We start from the raw sequence: 18,635 nt of genomic DNA on the forward strand, positions 1-18,635 counted from the left end.
TCTGACAGGTGAGCGACCAAACATTTGTTGGAAACTGTGGAAGGCGTCTTCTACACAAATTTACCGTCATTGGAACACGGTAACGGTGAAACTGTTTTACCCGTCAGGCAGAGAAAGGCTGAGTCAATGTGCAAGAAATAAGACTATTTCCAACCACAATATCTTGTGCAGCAGCTACCTGTGCCGACAGAAGGAACCAGATCAGCCTAATGATCATCATCACATTACAAATACTGAAGAAGTACTGTGAGCACTGTATTGGTGCACAAGGAGAGTACTACAACAGGTTTTGATTTTTGTAGGTGCAGACTTTGTCGTTTTGATCACATCTCATAGAAGAATCATGTCCTACGTATACACGTCTAATGCACCTACAGGGAAGAGATGAAAATCAATCACAATCCAATCATTTCAGCTTCATCTGTTACAACAAAATGTACGTTGGGTTCTTCATGTTGTAACCCTCATTTGATGAAACAGAAGCATTTCTAACTGTCCACCAGGTGGTACCATTTACCCTAATACATCTGTTCATCCAACGTGCTCAGACCAGGCATAGCATATTTTACAATCAAGTTACGGTTATATATGGACTGCAACAACAAACCCTCCAAAATACACCAATAGTTATTTAACCCTTAGGTGCGTAAGTGGGTCAAAAATGACCCGGTGAGGTCTTTTTCTTGCAGTATCTTTGTAACAAAAAGTTATCATTTCATATTCCAGCTATTCCTCAAAAAATGTCTTTTTGATATCATTCCATATCATTTTTTAAGTTACCTTTACTGGGCTGCAAGGTGGCGCGGTGGTTAGCACTGTCGCCTCGCAGCTTGAAGATCCCTGCGTGGAGTCTCCATGTTCTCCCCGTGCAGCGTGGGTTCTCTCCGGGTTCTCCGGCTTCCTCCCACAAGGTCCAGAAACATGTTGAGGTGAACCTGCCTTCACCCTGAGTCAGCTGGGATAGACTCCAGCCCCCCATGACCCTAGTGAGGATTAAGGTGTAGAGATGATGGATGGATGTTTTAGTAGCTGTTTTGTGTCACTTTTGATCATTTGGCATCTCTTTGTAGCCATTCTGTCTCTCTTTTAGGTCACTGTGTTCCACATTGGATTTAAGTGTCTCATTTTTGGGTTTTTTTGCATCTCGTTTGTCTCACTTTGGCTTTTTTGCTTTTTTTTGTGGCACATTTTGGCACATTCTTTGTTGCCAATAAGTCTCTTTATAGACATTTACATCCCATTCTGTCTCAATTTGGTTGTTTCATGTCTTTTTCTGGGATATAAGTTATAATTCCTGGATAAAAGCAGTTGCGGCCTGACTTCAGTAATCTGTCCATGAATCGAGTGTTGGGTTTTGTTTGTTGGTATTCTCGTATTTTTGTTTAGGTGTCAAGTTGGTATGGCATTAACAGAGGTTTTTTAGTCTTTACAAAGTTTTTCAGAGCCATTGAGTCATTGGGAAACTGTTTCCTGGTGGTTACGATGACAAATCGGTGGTTTTACATGCATAAAATCTGGAGGGTCCCTCTAAGTCATATACTGACTGTATATATTACAACATGGACATAAATCCACAAATATGAGCAAAGTCTGTTTGCTTGTGAGCCTGTTTGCTTCTTCTCTGTCTAAACTCTTTCATTTTCAACTGTATATTTTACTGATGCAGCAGGTTGCTGTTTTGTTAGAATCAGAGCAAACAAAGAGCTGCAGCAGATTGATAAATCACATGTGTCTGTGTGGGCTGATGTCTTGTGGTTCAAAGCCACAAAACCGGTTTCTGTGTTTGAGGAGACAACTGGGGTGTTCATGAATACAAGATAGGACTCAACCTTTAGTCTTTCCTAATGACGCTGTGAGTCACAATTGAACTAAGCTGGTGATCTCATATCTGAGTCCGATGATTTTTTTCTGGAGGCTGAATGACGAGGTGAAGAGATTTATGTGTCACAGTGAGAGACCTACAAGCTCCCTGCTGTATTATCTCTATGATGTATTCATCTGCAGAAAACAGCCCAGGATGGTGGCTTCAGGTGTCATGTTTTGTCTGACAAATGGTTTAAAACCCCCCAATTTTATTAGTTTATATTGAAATAAAACTGAAAAATCTCCCACGGGAGAAGATGGAACCAAACAATGTCCTTCATACAGAAACATCTTATTTGTTCTCCTAATTTGTTGTCTTGATAAGATATGATAAATCTTCATTGATCCCAAAGAAAATTATTTTGCTAGATATTGCTCCGAATAAAATAAGTAAGCTACAGTATGAGTGGAATAGAAATTAAGTAATTCTGGCAGTGATACTAAGGTAGTAAAGTAATGTCACACAGGATCATGAAATATTTCACATTAAGCTGAAATATTGCACCTGGAAAAGGAAATATTTAAGAACATTAATTTGACATATTAATGCTCCTGGTCACCAGATTCTCTTAACTGGACATGCAGGTCAGATTTCTTCACAACGGAAACTAAAACACAACTTTTCTCTAAATTTAATTGTTTCTCCGCAGTTTTCATTCTTCAAAACTTTTTAGAAGATTTAAAAAAAACAAAAAACAACAACAACAATTTGTTGACAATCAAGTCGTGCTGTTTGAAATCAGCAAAAAAGCTTTAAGTAGCAGCATCAGTGTTGATGTCAGAGAGCTTTAAACAATAAGGAAATATGAATCGGAGAGGCTTTGCTCTGTTACAGTCACTTTAGTATTCAGATCCTGCACGGCAGTAAAAGCACAGAGACAAAGTTCTTCATTATAGGTGGCAAAATGTAGTTGAAGAAAAACTTGTTGTGTTGATGTCTAGCTTAAGTTTCAATCAACTAATTGGTTAGCAGACTTCGTTGACGTTTTCTGTCCCCTTGTGTCTTCTCTCCGTATGAAAGTGCTGCTGCTGAAGAACAAAAGCGAAGGAAACGTGACACCAGTTCAAGTTGAGGTCCTTATCACTGAACACATCTGCAGCGTCCAGATCGGAAGGTGAAAATGAAACTAACTTTAGCCTTTACTCTGAAATTCTCAGGAATCCTACGTGCAGGAGTTGTGGGGAATTTCTAAGGTGAGATGAGGCGAACAAAAGGATCTGAGTCATCATGTGTTTGGGATTAAGACTCGCTGTTAAAGATGTGACACTGGTGGAGCTGAAAGTCTTTAAGGCCACCGCCATGTGCAGTTCAATCGTCCTGCAGGGCCTTGATGTGATGTTCAAACCTCAAACATGGGGGTAAGATGAGCAGAAAATAAAAAAAAATCTGTTGTGTTTGAATAGCAGCGATCCTGTCGGTGTTTTCACCAAAAACAACAACTTTTATAAAAGTACCATAAGAAATGTGCAAATATAAAAATCAGAGAAAAAAATCACGTGTACCTGCGTAAACAGTGATACATGCTGTTGATGAGGGCTGCAAGGTGAGCAGTGGTTAGCACCGTTGCCTCGCAGCAAGAAGGTCGCTGGTTCGTGTCCCAATGAGGACACCCGGGATCTGCTGTCCTTCTACAGGTGTTCTGTAGAGAGCATCCTCACCCACAACATGTTGGTGTGGTGCTGGAACTGCTCTCAGGCTGACGAGAAGGCTCTGGAGAGAGTCAGGAAGTCAGCACAGAGCATCGTAGGAGCACCGCTGTCCTCTCTGTCAAACATCTATAACGCCAGATGTCTGCCACAAGCATCAGCTTCGATGGTTCAGACTCCGGGCACAGCCTGTTCTCACTGTCGCCCTCAGGATAGAGGTACCGGTCCATCCAGACTCAGCAAAACGTTCCACGGGTACTGAATACGCATTAGCCTATATTTGTCTGTACTATTTATCAGACATCTTTATTATTTGTTCTATTCTATGCTATATATATTATAATACTATATTCTATTCTATATTTTGTATATATTTTTTTATACTATATTACTTATAATAGGGCTGCAAGGTGGCGCAGTTGGTTAACACTGTTGCCTCGCAGCTAGAAGGTCGCCGGTTTGCGTCCCGGTGAGGACGCCCGGGATCTTTCTGTCTCCATGTTCTCCCCGTGCAGCGTGGGTTCTCTCCGGGTTCTCCAGCTTCCTCCCACAGTCCAGAAACATGTTGAGGTTAATTGGTGATTCTAAATTGTCTGTAGGTGTGAATGTGAGTGTGCTTGGTTGTCTGTCTCTAAGTGTAGCCCTGTGATAGACTGGTTACCTGTCCAGGTGAACCTGCCTTCACCCTGAGTCAGCTGGGATAGACTCCAGCCCCCAGTGAGGATTAGACGGATGGATTACTTCTAATTATCTTATATTTATGTTGTTTATATTCCCCATATATCCACAGTGTTTCTACCCCACCAGTGCAGTATATTTATTCTACTGTTTGGCTGACTGTAAATACTTCCTACTGGCTCCTTTTGTAAATATACGTATGTATTCTTATTTGTCTTTTTATACTTTTATTTCTATACGTTTGCACCACTGGAGTTCTATTGTATTCTATTCTTTTAAAACAAAGAAGAAAGAAGCAACTGAAGTAGGATCCAAGCAGTTAACTAATTATTAAAATCGTTTTAATTGAAGTAAATGTCATGAATCCTTTCAGTTTTAATCGTAATGGGGGGAGCTGACGATAAGCCCTTAGAGAGGACATGCTAGTTTTCCCTCCCTCTTTTAAAACACTGTGTTTCTTCTGTCCACCCTCCTCTCTTTTACTGCAGTCCGCCCGTGTTGTGAATGAGTCACATCCTTTAAAGTCTTGACCTTGTGATGAAGTGGGCAGCCAGGAGTCACTCAGCTTCCAGGAATCCACTGTGGGATTCCCCCCGCCGTCCTCCCTCCTCTCTGATGCCGGATCGTCTCTCAGACCTCCAGGCTGGTTTCTTTCTGCTGCCGCTGAACACCACCGGGAAGGCGAAGCTCGTACCTGCCAGGTGGAGGTGGAAGCTGCTTCCTTATTGGCCGAGAGGAGTCAAACGGGGGCGGTGTGGCTCCTCCTACTTCCTGTCTCGTTCTCAAAGCGCTGGTGGAAGCAGCTGTGAAGTGGGAAGAGAAAGAAACACAGAAGTGGAGTGACACCGGCGCAGAGCGAAGCAGCAGGTAGGTGGAGATTCCAACAAAGAGAAGCTTCTGTTTGGTGCGTCTCAAGGTGTTTCTAATTCATTCTTAGGAAAATGTGTGTTTGAAGTTTGTCAGCACATTTAGGCATCTGAGGCTGCTGCTTTCAACCCGGTGATACTCGGATGTTTCCTTTTATCGTCTCTGTGACTGACCTTGACAACTTTGCATGAGTTTTACATGCCGCTTTGTGTATCTGCTGACTTGTTCTCGAGCCACTATAATCCTTCATTTGTGTTTCACCTCCGATCACATGAGGTAGAATTTGACTGCAGGAGGATTTGATCCCAGGTTGACCATCTGAGTTTCCATCATTTTCGACACGATTATGTTGAATGTCTTTGGAAACTGTTATGAGTCTTTGTGCTATTTAATCATAAAACATGACCAATAAATGAGCTGACAGTGCTCTACATTTGGCCTTGAAGCATCAGACAGGAGACAGTTCTCACATTTTCATGGTTGTAGAAATGAATGAGTCAGTCCTAACTCCCCTGATAGGTGATTATCAGGATTATTTATTGTCGTTTCAGGAACTTTTTAATAATAGTGGTTTCAGCTTGTTAAATTTGTACATTTCTCTGCTTAATATTTTTGACTTGTGGACTCACTAAGACTTATATTTATCTGTATATTTGGCCCTAAACATCAGACAGGAGACAGTTCTCACATCCTCATGGTTGGATAAATTAATAAGCTGCTCCACACTTAATCATTTTAGGGCATTTGTCAGTAATAGTGTCAAACACTTGACAGTTTCAACTTGTCAAATGTGACAGTTTCTGGTTTTCTCTACTCTTTTTGTTGTTGTTGATTCAGTGTTTTGACTGTTGGACTCATTCAAACCTTACACTGGACTCTGGGAAACAGTGATGAGCATTTTCTCCTTTTAGTCACCAAAATAAAAAACAGAAAAATTGAAAGCGGCCTGACCTGATAGGAGACCGTGGTCACATTTTGTGGTTGTAGAAATGTTTAAAGTGGTCCTAATTCCCCAACAGGGGAATATAATTAATAATTTAAGGCATTTTTTTAACAATAGTGTCAAACATTTGATGGTTTTAGCAAATTTCCTGCATTTTCCTCTTTTTTTTTGTCTTGTTGTTTACTCAATAGTTTGAGTTTTCGACTCAGTTAAACCTTTAAATCAATGACATTAGACTCTGTGGTGGATATTTTCAGCCCTCAGTCAGAAGCACTGATCAACAGATAATGTGATGACGCCGTCATGATGTAGGAGACACTTCTCACATTCTCACGGTTGAGCAACATCCTGCAGCAGGTGGTCATCAGTTAGTCACTGAAGGTATTTTGCAATAATAATTAAAAGCTTCCCACATGTGGGAATTTACTTCTTCTGTTAAATTACGGTGAGTTCAACATGTTTGGTTTGTGGATGGTTGTTCAGACAAAACATAAGAAGATGTCCCCTAGGGCTGAGATAAATCTGGATTTGTCACTTTTTTTTTTATAGACTCAGTTAACTGTAAAATAAACCTTAGAATTATAAATGATATAACTGAGCAGCTGAAGTCTATAGGAGTCTTCTTCATGTTACACACTTTTCTCTGGATGCTATTTTAGCAGAACACAAAGGACACAGTGTTGTAGTAATTAACAAACCAGCCCTAATTGGGAAACATCCCACAATGCTCCACCTGCTGGGTGACGTCAGGCTGCTGCAGGCCTCATTGTTTAATCCATCCGGAGCGTGAATAACTCATAGATGACAGTTATGTGCTGCTGCTGCTGCGTGCGGCTGCACGTCTGCGGCCTCGAGGCTGCAGAAGAAACGAGCAGGTAGAAGCATGAGCGTGTGGACAGGAGGGTTTTTGTGTGATGCAGGCGTATCGGTTGTCTGGTTGCTGGTTTTCGCCCTCAGGCCTCCGTCAGAGAGGCAGGGAACAGATGGTCGATGGCTGCATGACGCTCTATTGACTTTCTGACTCAGTCAAATGTGTTGTCTCACTAAATGTATTGACTCCTGGTGAGGTTTTGTACTGATGTGAAAAGCTGACTGGCTCCTGTGATGTGAAGCTTGACTTTAACCACAGTGGAAAACATGTGAGTACGACTTTTATTCAGCTCTGTGAGGAGGGTTTTAAACATGCAGGAAGGATGGTTTGTTTGTTAAAGAAACCGCATCAAGCGCTTACGTTTGGAGAATGAGATGTCTGTTTGGCTGAAGACTTCTTTTTGTGTGTCTGAGTCTTTGAGTCATTGTTGGTTTAGATGTTAACTGAATTGTCTGCAGTGCGTGGTGTTAATGCAAACACGGCTGATCCATGTGTTTTTGATTATTGGTGATCGAGAAAGTCCTCTAACGGATAATTGGAGCCTATACAAATTAAGAGTAATGTTTTAACAGCATGTGACAGCAGAGGACCTGTCATTCATAACTTCATTAATAGGGGTGACTAAATATGTAAATCAGAAATAGGACTGATTAGGTCTCTGCTCTGTTTGTGTGGGATCGACTGAGATTAATTGATCAGTTTGTCTCCTGAAGTGACGTCTGCTGTTCTTCTCTGTTTTCTTCATCTTTCACTGTTCTGTCACATTTATTGGAGCATTATTAGTTATTGTTTTCCAGACTCTGTTTCAGGTTAATCTGTGGCAGCTGTTAGCGTAGCTTTAGCCACTGTGAGAGGGGCGAACTTCCTGGTTTGTAGGAGAAACATTTAGGGTCTCATAATTTTCACATCATGATTACTCACTTTATGTATTTAGTTTTAAGTAAATCAGAGTTCACAGTCTGAAAATTAAGCTCCAACTGCTGTAATCATTGATTAAATACCCTTTTTTTTGTTTGTAAGAAGATATGATGAACATTTCTTTGTTATTGTCATATAAGAGGAAACCTAATATTTTACTGATGCTGTCCCTGTGCTCTGCTCAATAATAGTTTGAAACCAATTAATTTAGAAAACAACTGCCTGACTAACTTCTTGAACCTGTTGTGTCGGGTTTATTTATTTTCAGGACACCCAGAAAAACTGAAACTGTTCCTCATTTTACAAAAAAATCACCAAATTTGTTGGTGGACTTTCATTAATTATCAATCTGACAGACAAATAGAAACGGAAATGAAATGATTTTAACTCTTAACAAATCCTGGGTTGCTTCTCTGATCACATTTTATTCACATGTTTACTCACTTTTTGTATTTAAACTGATGAATCAGTTGAAAATCAAGCTGCTGCTGCTGCTTGAAATAAAAAAGATTATTTGCTTGTCGCAGTCGCCTTGTGCCTGTCGTATAGACGTGAATCAAACTGTTTAGACGATTGAAACGGCTGATTCAAGCCTTAAACCTTTCCGTCTGTCGGCTTTTGAGTCACTTGTTGAATGATTTTCAGCCAAACGGTGTTCAATCAACAGTATGGTAATCTGAAAATAGCAAATACATCGAGCAGAAGTTTGAGGACAAGCGACACTTATATAGAGCATGTAATACAGCTGAGACAACGGAGGATACAAATGATTTAATACCAGCTGTATGTTTAAGCTGCTTTAGTGTCTAATTCTCTACGTCCGAGTCTCTGAGGCAGTTAAATGTTCAACAAACTGTCTGCAGCATGAGGCTTCAATGCAAACATGGTTGTTTGTGTGGATTTTCTTTAAACAACAGTCACTGTTGCTGGTAAACAATAAACATCTTTGCAACGGGAGCTTGGTGCAGCCGTAACGTTTGTGATGTTTCCGTCTTCTCGTCTCAGAGTTTGTTCCTGGAAATCCCGCAGCAGATCGATTCGACGTCCAACATGGCCTCCGTCGCCCCGTTCAGCCGCCGTCAGTGGGCGTCTCAGTCGCTCAGGGTCACCGCCAAGGAGCTGTCCATCGTCTCCGCCCGGGGAAAGAACAACGCCATCGCCGAGCGCTTCTCCAAGTAAGCCCTGCCTCTGCTGCGCGAGTTAAATAATTCACTCCCACTCTGTTTAGAATTTAGGTCACAGGTTTCCTCACAGCTTCTTTCTGCCACTCAGCTGTTTCCAGTTTCCTCTTTTTCTGTTAAAACTATCGCAGCATCAGGGCAAACCAGTGGAGCCGGTTTTTCTGCTGCCTTTTTGTCTGGTTTGCAGACTTTACTGCGCTGAGGCGGATTCTTTATCACACAGAGCTTCTTCCCCTTTAACACAGATCAAGTTACTCATTTGTGAAATGAGAAAGTGGCAGCATGGAGGGATGGTTCCTGCAGTTACTGCATCTGACCAGCAGGGTGTAGACGGCCATCAAGTAGAAACTGACAAAAGTAATAATAAATTAAAATGTAATGAAAATCATGACGTTGCTTTTGAATTGTGGTTCAACAGAAATATATTAAAAAAACAAACAAACCAAAAAAAACAAGCCTGATGGGACCCGTAAACTGATATTTAGTTGAACAACCCTTTGAGCCAATCCCTGCATAATCAGGTGTTTCTGTGACTCTCAGTCAGACTTGTGCACCTGTTGACAGGTGTTTGGATTTCACTGCTCATCAGCAAAGTGCTCTGATTTGTCTGGGACATTTTTTAACCCACGCTGCACGGGGAGAACATGGAGACTCCACACAGAAAGATCCTGGGTGTCCTCACGACCTGGCGACCTTCTAGCTGTGAGGCAACAGTGCTAACCACTGCGCCACCTTGCAGTCCACACAAAAAACAAAACCGCGTTTATCGGATCATGTGTGCCACAAAAACAGGCAAAACATCACTCTGTCGCTGTCCATCTTGTTTCAACATGAACTCCATAAATGACAACAACAACTCTCATCACCACTTCTGCTTCAAGCCCAGAGTCGGTTCCCTCTCCGGTTGATTTTACTTGTAGAAGTGTTTTTTGGCCACTTGTACGTTTGTTTTGCTCTTAGAGAAGTGCACATTTATAGAAACATGTTAAACATGTATTACAAGCAAGATAATAAAGGAAATAAATCTTTTCTAAAAGCCTTAAGCTGTCCACCTGCTGGAGTTAAGCTTCACAAAGAGCTTCACTCTGCTGAACTAAACTCCCCGACCTCCTGTTTGACCTTCGTGGGTTGAAGCTTTTCCGTCCAGATTCACTGTCATGCATGAACTCATCTGCTGTTTCTGGAGACCAGCGGGGACGTTTCATATTAATTTCCTGGGTGTGTTCAGAAGGAGCAGCTGCGGCGGCGGCGGCTTTCTTTGTTTGTCATTATTTTCCATTATTTCCTCTGATTCACTTTCTTCCTTTTCAGGTACCAGCTGGCAGCAGAGGAGGGAAACGCAGAGAAGAAGAAAACGGTACGAGTCCTCCTAGTGCGCATCACACACACACAGATTCTCATTTTCAGCGTTTTCATTCCTTCATACATCTAAATAACCTCCTGCAGGCAGAACAGAAAACCATGTTTAACCCCTGACACCAGGTCGTATCCTGTTAAAACGCAACAAGCTGCTGTTTTCTGGAGATTGTTATGCTGAGTGAAGAGGCTGCTGGTACAACTACGCCCAAAACATGCATCAAGTTTGGTAGAATCGCACTGAAGAGTTTTTATTAACATCAATGTCTAGACCAAGGGGTGTCGAACTCTGGTCCTCGAGGGCCACAATCCTGCAAGTTTTAGATGTTTCCAACACACCTGATTCAAATGATCAGCTCATCATCAAGCTCTGCAGAAGCCTGATAACGATCCTGATCATTTGAATCAGGTGTGTTGGAAGAGGGAAACATCTAAAGCATGCAGGATTGCGGCCCTCGAGGACCAGGATTGGAGACCCCTGGTCTAGACGGTTGTGAATAGAAACGTGCTTCAGATCTCACTGTGGCCTCATGATGGAGACAAAGAGACTTGTCGTGTTTTTAAACTCTTCCCAGCTGTCTCTGATTTGCAGGTTTTCTTTGACTCTCTACTAATAGTTTAGTTGTGAAAGTTAAATAAAAAACAACTTATTTGTGAGCTCGCCTGGACTAAAAACTCTCTGATGTTGTTCTGCTTGACTGTATCAGAGTCAACCTTTGCAGAGGGAATGTTCACATGTTGTGCGCTGATGTGGGAGAGGTTTGAAGCTGCAGCTGGATCATTACAAACACATCATTATCCTGAAAGTGCTTTTTTTCTTTTAGGCGAACCTGAAAATGTTTAATTTGTGCTGTGCTCCATCTTCATTTACTCTTCACCAGTTGATAAATATTAACAAACTGAACAACGTAAGGGAGTTTCTAAAGAACCAAACTTGCTAAGTTTTTCAACCGGTGGCCAAAAGAGGAGCAGCGAACACTCAGAGGAGTCGGGGTTCGTAGGAGGCGCCTGCTTTCTTTAAGATGAATAGCAACTGTCGGGATAAATGCTGAATATACACGCTTCGGGACTCGTTATATTCTCTATTTTCATATTGTCTAATATTACAAATTCACCTCAGAACGGCTTTGCATTCTGTACAGCGTCTCCCGTCCTCAGACCCTCGATTCAGATAAAGACATGAGATCGGCTTCAGAGGGGGAATTCCTGTGTTAACGTCCCCACAGGCTCAGACAGTAAATGCCGTGTTGTTGCAGAGCAGAGCAGAACATCAGCATGAACAAACGGACAGATTTGACACGTGTGATCTGCTCAGAGGTCGTTATAATCGCCGCACATCCTGGTTTCGGTCCGTCTTGTGACTCCTTTGTTTCAAGCGATGATGCAAACAGTTCGTTGTGTTTCCTATAGCGTCTGTGTTTCTGTTTGTCTGTTGTCGCAGGAAGGCTTAAAGTGGAGTCACGCAGCCTCTTTAAGCATCAACACAATGCATATTTAGAGGAGCTTAAATCACAGTCGTTGATTTCTGCTTCAGTGCAACATTTTTATTTCTGTCAGGTTGTTTCTCTCTCATGGGCTTCATTCCACATTTCATACTTTGGCTTTTTTACTTTACGTTCATGCAGTCGTTTGCTGCAGTCGTGATCAAACGTTTACACTCATGCACAGTCGTCCTCAGATGTTTTCACAGCCTCCCATTAAAGAAGGAAAACAACGGCTGAAATCAGTTGAAATGGACAAAAGTAATAATAAATAAAAATCTAATGATTGCTTTTGAATTGTGGTTCAACAGAAATATATACCAAAAAAAACCCCACAATCAATCAAGCATGATGGGACCCATAAACTAATATTTTGAGCCAATCACTGCCATCATCAGGTGTTTCTGTAACTCTCAGTCAGACTTGTGCACCTGTTGACAGGTGTTTGGATTTCACTGCTCATCAGCAGTTTTGTTTTTATTTTTTGAATTATTCTTTTCAACCACAATTCAAAAGCAACGTCTTGTTTCACTAAGTTATAATTTAGAAAATTTTTATTTATTATTACTTTTTTCAGTTTCTAGTTATTTGAGTGACTAATGGGAATTTTGCCTTTTCTTTAATGGAAGCGGGTGATTACATCTGACTGTGTATCGTGATGGTCTTCAGGTTCCAGTGACTCCTATAACGCTTAATTTTCTGTCGTGGAATTATTGAAACAGATGAATCTTTGTCACAAAAAGATTCGTTCGTGTTTCCTACAAACCTGTCGAATAGAAAGGTTTTCAGATTGTTAAGGGTCGGATTAGCAAGTCACGACTGTGCCAGTTATAGCTAATATGAACCCCCCAAACCTCCCAGAAGGTGAATGTGGCTTCCTAATCAAACTGAGATCTGCTTGTGTTGAAACCATATTAAACTTTACATTTGAGTTTCATTCTGAATCATCTTGCATATTTAATATTTGTGGCATCCTGTGCAGCTTCTTTGGATTCTGTGCTTCTGTATTAGTTTTAGGATTTGCTCTGTGTGCTTTAGTCCAGATAAAAATATCTCAGCTGCTTTTTTAAAACCTCCTTACGGCTGCTTTATAATTAATCTTGTGTTGCTTTACTTGGATTGGCCCTTTCTTTTCCTATACGTTCGTTTATAACCTGTAAAAACTAACATCATTGTCATCCGCCTCAGCTGCACTTAGTGCTAATTAGCAAATGCTAGCAGGCTAAAGTGAGACATTAACGGATATAAACATGAAACCTGCCAAACCTCAGTCGACTCTCTGTGATTTTAAGGCAGAACATTGTCTGATTAGATGTCGTGTTAACTCACTTTTTCTTCCTCGTGTCTTACTTTTATTAAATTTGCTGTCACTCCTGGAGATAAATGAAAGTCCTGCAGCATTTTTCTGGCCTTGTTCTCTGCAGAGCTATGAGATAAAGGTCATGATCCGGTCTCTACATAAACATCAGACGTAGATATCAGCCGAGGCTTATCAGGAGTTTATTACGATTTCCATCGATTGCTGTATTTAAAATGGCTTTTATGTTATTGCATAAGAACAGCTGAACTATCTTCACGTCCCCCAAAGAAAGTAAACTATTTTGTAAGAAAACTAAGCAAGTGGAGCCGGTTGTGTGTAACTACAGGTAGGTTTCAGTTAGAATCCATTTAGATCTGATTAAACTTTGAGGGGAAAACTTTTCCACAAAGCAAAGTTCTCGTACAACATCGTGGATCTACGTTCAGCCACTTTCTCGTGATGGTTTTTCACTTTCTGCCAATAATATACTCATTTCTTGTCACTAATATTCCCATTTTCAGACAATATTTGACCCGAATGCACAAAGAAAACTGAGCAGAAGTTCCTTCTTCCTGCAGGTTTGCTCTCTGTGTAGCTCTTTGTGGGAAGTTTTCCCTCCTAGTCTCTCTCTCTTTTACCTTTTCCTTCATTTCCTGGACTTATTTTCCTTCTCTTCCCTCCCTGACCGTCTCTGGTTCTGATTTTCTCTCCTCTCCGCCCCTCACCCCCTTCGCTCGGTTTCCTCCCCTTCGCTGCTGCTGCTGTAGGGGGTTGAGCCGCCACCACCGCCGCTGACTTCATGCTGCTTCATTCTGATCGTTTCTTCACATCTGGTCGCAGCTTGTTGCGTTTCGACGCACGTTTAGAAAACCGGACGGCTCATCTGATCTCAGGTTTTTAAACCCTCCGCTTTGTTTTTCCAGGTTTTCCAGATGTGCACGTCGGAGCCGCTCGCAGCTCCTTTGTCTTGAAGTTTTGTTTTTCCCTTTTTCACGTCTTTTCTCTTCTTGCTCAGCTGAGACTTTCACTCCAGCTGCTAACATGTACTTTAACTTGTCTGGACCCGTGTTTGCGTTTGGTTTTGGTGTTTGTTTTTTAGCTTCGTTCAGCAGTTTCAGAATCGGATGGCCCGCGTCCAACATTGATGGAATTTATTGAGCAAACTAAGAACAGATTGAGAAACAGCCAGCATCACTCAGGCCGGTCTGCCAGCGTCTTAGAAACTGTGAGTCATCGCAGTTAGTTTGTTGTGTGATTGTTTGTGTGGCTGGCAGCGTAAGTGAGCGTTATCTCCTCGTATCCTGTACAGACTTTAGACACAAGACCAGAGCAGGTTAGAGATGAATGAGGGATTAATCTGCTAAATATTTTCAATATTTCAATTAGATTTGGACAAAACGAGTCCAGCAGCGACATCGTTAATGACGTGCTTTAGTTTTTGAGGTGTTTTACAGACAAATTAATAGTAAATTAATTCACTTTTGTGCTTAAGTTGATGTTTTATTTTGACGCTGATGCAAAATCTTTGACAGACTTTTGTCTTTTGAGTCTTAATCCTGCTGAGTAAATGAATATTTTACTGTGATTCCTTCTAAAACTAGATTTAGTAAACACAACTTCTAAAGTGAATGTTTTATCCAACGCTGAAACTAATAATTGACGCCGACACCAAATCAGCTGAAGGCTGTTTCGCTTGACAATCTTCATCCTGCCGAGTAAAAAAAACTGAACATTTCTTCTACTTCTACGGTTAAATTTTAACCAAACAGGTTAAATTGTAAAATCTATTTTCACATTTTATAACTTGTACATTAATAAACTTTTGCATTCGCTCAACAGTAAAACCCAAAACTTGACACGAACACTGAATCAGTTAAAGGCTCGTGAATCTTCATCACGCTAAGTAAAAAACAAACAAAACAGTTTACGGTGATTTCTTCGACATCTACGGTTACATTTGGACAAAACAACTCCAGCTGCGATGTTGTCAGAGACGTGTTTTTGTTTTACAGACAGACATTTGGAAAATAATCGACTTTTGTGCTTAACAATCTCTATGAATCCGCTAAAATTAACAGTCAAGCGTCATGTTGTTTAGCCAACGTCTAAACCAATCGGCTGCAAGATCCGGTGAGCGCTGCGTGTTTCCCATCATGCCACGGGGCCGTGCGCTCGCTGGAGAAACTGAAGCTGCTGCCATCTTGATTTCACGACATTATCTTTGCCCACGTTTGCATGACGTCGGAGGAAGTCGTGTTTGAATTAATATCGTAAGCGAACCCAATTTTGCTTCACTTTTTTGACCAATCAGAGCGGGCCTTTTCAGGAAGTCGGGGCTTAAAGAGAGCACCGGCTGCTGCAGGAAGTACAGTAGAGAGAAAGCATGCTAACGTATTCTAGCAGGCCCAAAAAATAAAATGATAAAACCTGTAAATGTGCATAATGTGGGCTCTTTAAGTTCAATTCAGTGCCAACATTCAGTTGTTTGGTTAAAAGTTACTGTGGCCTCAGAAAACCCGTGTTTGGTTATAACTCAGGAATTTATACACTAATTCTAACAGGATTCAGGAGTTTTGTCCCTCTTGAATCTCTTGAATCTTAAATCTCGTTAGACATTTGTGGTAAATGTTGTCGTAATTAGTATTAGATGAGATTTTATATCCAAAAGCTTCAACGTCAGGTTCAATGTCCTGCAGAAACACTGATCTGGTCGTGATTCAACAGGAGCTGATGGATGTTAACTTGACTTGTTCTTGGAGGCAAAAAAAAAAAAAACGTAAGCTGGTGATTTTAGTCTCCTCTGAAATGTGAGAAGTGATTTTCTTCTTGTGCCTTTTTTGATGGTGAACTTTTCACTGCTGTTAAACAAAACAAGACATTTGAACAACTGTTTAAGAAAATACACAAATGTACAAAACAAAAAAGGCTGCGAGGAAAATACAATAGGCTGTTCTTGGGGTTGCTTAAGAGGAAAATCGTTGTTGTTTTTCATGACCTTGTTCTGGTTTTGTCTTCTCTCTGCTTTATCTACACTCAGCTGCTGTTGTGTTCATGAGAAGAGCTCACAGACTGTGACTGTGTTTAAAGGGCAAATGCTTCAATAACTTGTTTTGTCTTGTTTGATTCTTGGTCAGACGTCTGAACACGACTCCGGTATTTCAGCTGAAACGTTGGCTCCGTTTTCTTCCTCTGCTTTACTATCCTTCACTATGAAATACAAAGACGGCTCGTCCAGATTTCCACAACAAATACAAGGTCTGAAGCAAATAGGAGACAGTAAAATACAAGCTGTAGGTAGAAGTTAGAGATCATTACAAGGTTTGGGGTTTCTGATTCATTTAAATTAAATGAATGCAGGACAAATATTCATCCGGTTCAAGGATTAATAACTCTTGCAGCACATTGTAGATGACGAGCTGTGACGTTTGTCTGGATCCAGGTGGACGTGCAGATATTTGGACCATTTTATATTTTATTTTTCACTTTTAGCTCCTTCAGAAAGAGTCCAGAGATGATGTCCATGTTGGGGCAGTATTTTACATCTTCCTTTGTGTAGCCTGTTCCTTTGGGTCGTCACGCAAATATAATGTGTTTTAATAGTTTTTGGTAAACAATGCAGCTTTAGGTGACATTAATTAACCTCTGTTCTGATGTTTCTGAGCTGTTTTCAGGATTATGGTTTTCAGTGGGATCCAGTGGGTGTGCGAGCCACAGACCGGTTGTTCATTAGACTTGTTGGAATTAACAAAACAGAAGAATGATGCCAGTTTAGTCTTTTAGCTGAACGTATTTGTCGTTTCTCTGCAGGTTGCAGAACCTCTGCCTTCGACGCTGTGCAGCGGGAACCTGAGTGTTTTAAAGAAACGCTGGGAGCAGCAGCAGCCGTCCGGCCTCAGAACCGAACCGCAGGCTTCATCCTGCAGCTCCAACGTCCCGCAGACTCGCATTAATCCATCAGCAGGCCTCAAACCTACACCGGCGTCCCAGATCGAGAACATATCGGATCCCATCGCACAACCAGAGGGCCAGTTTCACTGTGAGAGCAGCCGGTCAGCTCAGGATCTGACGGATATGGAGGCGAAGGCCAGCAGAGAGTCGGAGGGTCAGGAACCGGCTGGAGCAGCTGAGGTTCCTGAATGTGAAAAACCCAGCGTTCCTCTAAACAGCCTCAAGATGATGTTTGAAAAAGGAGAGAACCAAGAGAGCCAGGTGAGTTCTTCTCTTCTCCTCTGTGACGCCTAATGTTTCACATGAAGGGAAAAACTGGATTCACAAACCAACAACCAACATTTATCATATTTAACTGTTCAGTGTTTTAAGTTCTTACATTTCTAACCTATGATGCACTGTTACTGTCTCTGCTGTCCAACAGCACATAAAACCGTTAAAATGAGCTCCATCAGCTGGACCAGAGGTTCTCAAACTTTATGAGCCACGACCCCCAAGATGACATCAGTTTGTGTTCATGACCCCCCAGTTAGAATTTTTAATATCTCACCAGTAATAACTTTGTTGTTTGTGCATTAATGTGTTAAAAATGAATGTGTTAATTCCACAGATTCATCTCTTTACATCAACACGTTAATTTTCTTTTGAATAAATGAATTGAATTCATTTTGAACAAATGAAAGGGGAAAAAAATATAAAAACAAAAGAAAACAACTTTAAAAAGAGCAAAAAAGAATAATAACATCACATAATCAAATCATCATAATAACAAGTTTGAAAAACAAGTGGGAAGAAGGAAACACTTTTAATTCTGACAGCCCTAATACACATTTATTTAATAAATGTCGGCTTTATTTTATTTATTTTTTTAACAATAATCTGGCGACCCCCTGAAACTATCTGGGGACCCCCATGGGGGTCCCGACCCCCAGTTTGAGAACCACTGAGCAATAAAGAGCCTCTGCAGTGAAAATCAAGACTTTTACCGCGTTACGTTTTCAAACTGTCTTCAGTTTCACCTCCAACAAAACGGCTTCATGATTCACTCCAGTTTGAGATAAAGACAATAAAAAAGCGTCTTCTTGTTCTCAGACGTTTCATCCCTGCAGTGCTGTCATGCTGAGAGTCACATGGTGCTCACACACACACACACACACACACACACACACACACACACACACACACACTCTCAGCTGACTTACAGGAAACACATCTCTAAGTTCTGCTTCACGCTCCTCAGGCAGCTAATTGTTATTTGCGGTGCATAAAAGTGGAGGAATTTAACTTCCAGTCATGCATCAGCTCCAGGCCAGTTAAGCCGTAGAAGTGCCGGAGGTGGAACAACGTCTACGCTGAGTTTCCTCGACACAGAGAACCATTTAGAAACAGCAGGAGAACATTACGAGCAGTTGTGAGAATCAAAGAAGCAGCAGACGGATGTTTCTGTTCTCACTCAGTTTAACAGTCACGACCTTTTAACACTCGTTTTATTCCTTCACAAGCCAGAAAAAATAACACATTTTGATGAATCAGACTATGAATGATGTAGGAACAAACCCTTGTATATAAAACTTTTAATATA

The 18,635-nt window shown here is 41.2% G+C and overlaps 1 protein-coding gene across 2 annotated transcripts in view; it reads left to right on the top strand.

Moving 5' to 3' along the window:
• The first annotated feature begins 4,881 nt into the window (after positions 1-4,881).
• Positions 4,882-18,635, top strand: part of lima1a (LIM domain and actin binding 1a) — a 33,816-nt gene continuing 20,062 nt past the window's right edge. The window contains exons 1-4 of one of the 2 annotated variants that reach the window (XM_008293790.1): positions 4,882-5,055; positions 8,793-8,962; positions 10,280-10,325; positions 16,913-17,314. In XM_008293790.1, the coding sequence (XP_008292012.1) occupies positions 8,838-8,962; positions 10,280-10,325; positions 16,913-17,314 (573 nt within the window). In that variant the 5' untranslated portion in view covers positions 4,882-5,055; positions 8,793-8,837. Of the gene's footprint in view, positions 5,056-7,005; positions 7,138-8,792; positions 8,963-10,279; positions 10,326-16,912; positions 17,315-18,635 lie in introns of those variants that run through there. The other variant, XM_008293791.1, reaches the window with a different exon arrangement.

The sequence above is a fragment of the Stegastes partitus genome, unplaced genomic scaffold, assembly GCF_000690725.1.
Source record: "Stegastes partitus isolate 25-593 unplaced genomic scaffold, Stegastes_partitus-1.0.2 Scaffold913, whole genome shotgun sequence".
NCBI lineage: Eukaryota > Metazoa > Chordata > Actinopteri > Pomacentridae > Stegastes > Stegastes partitus.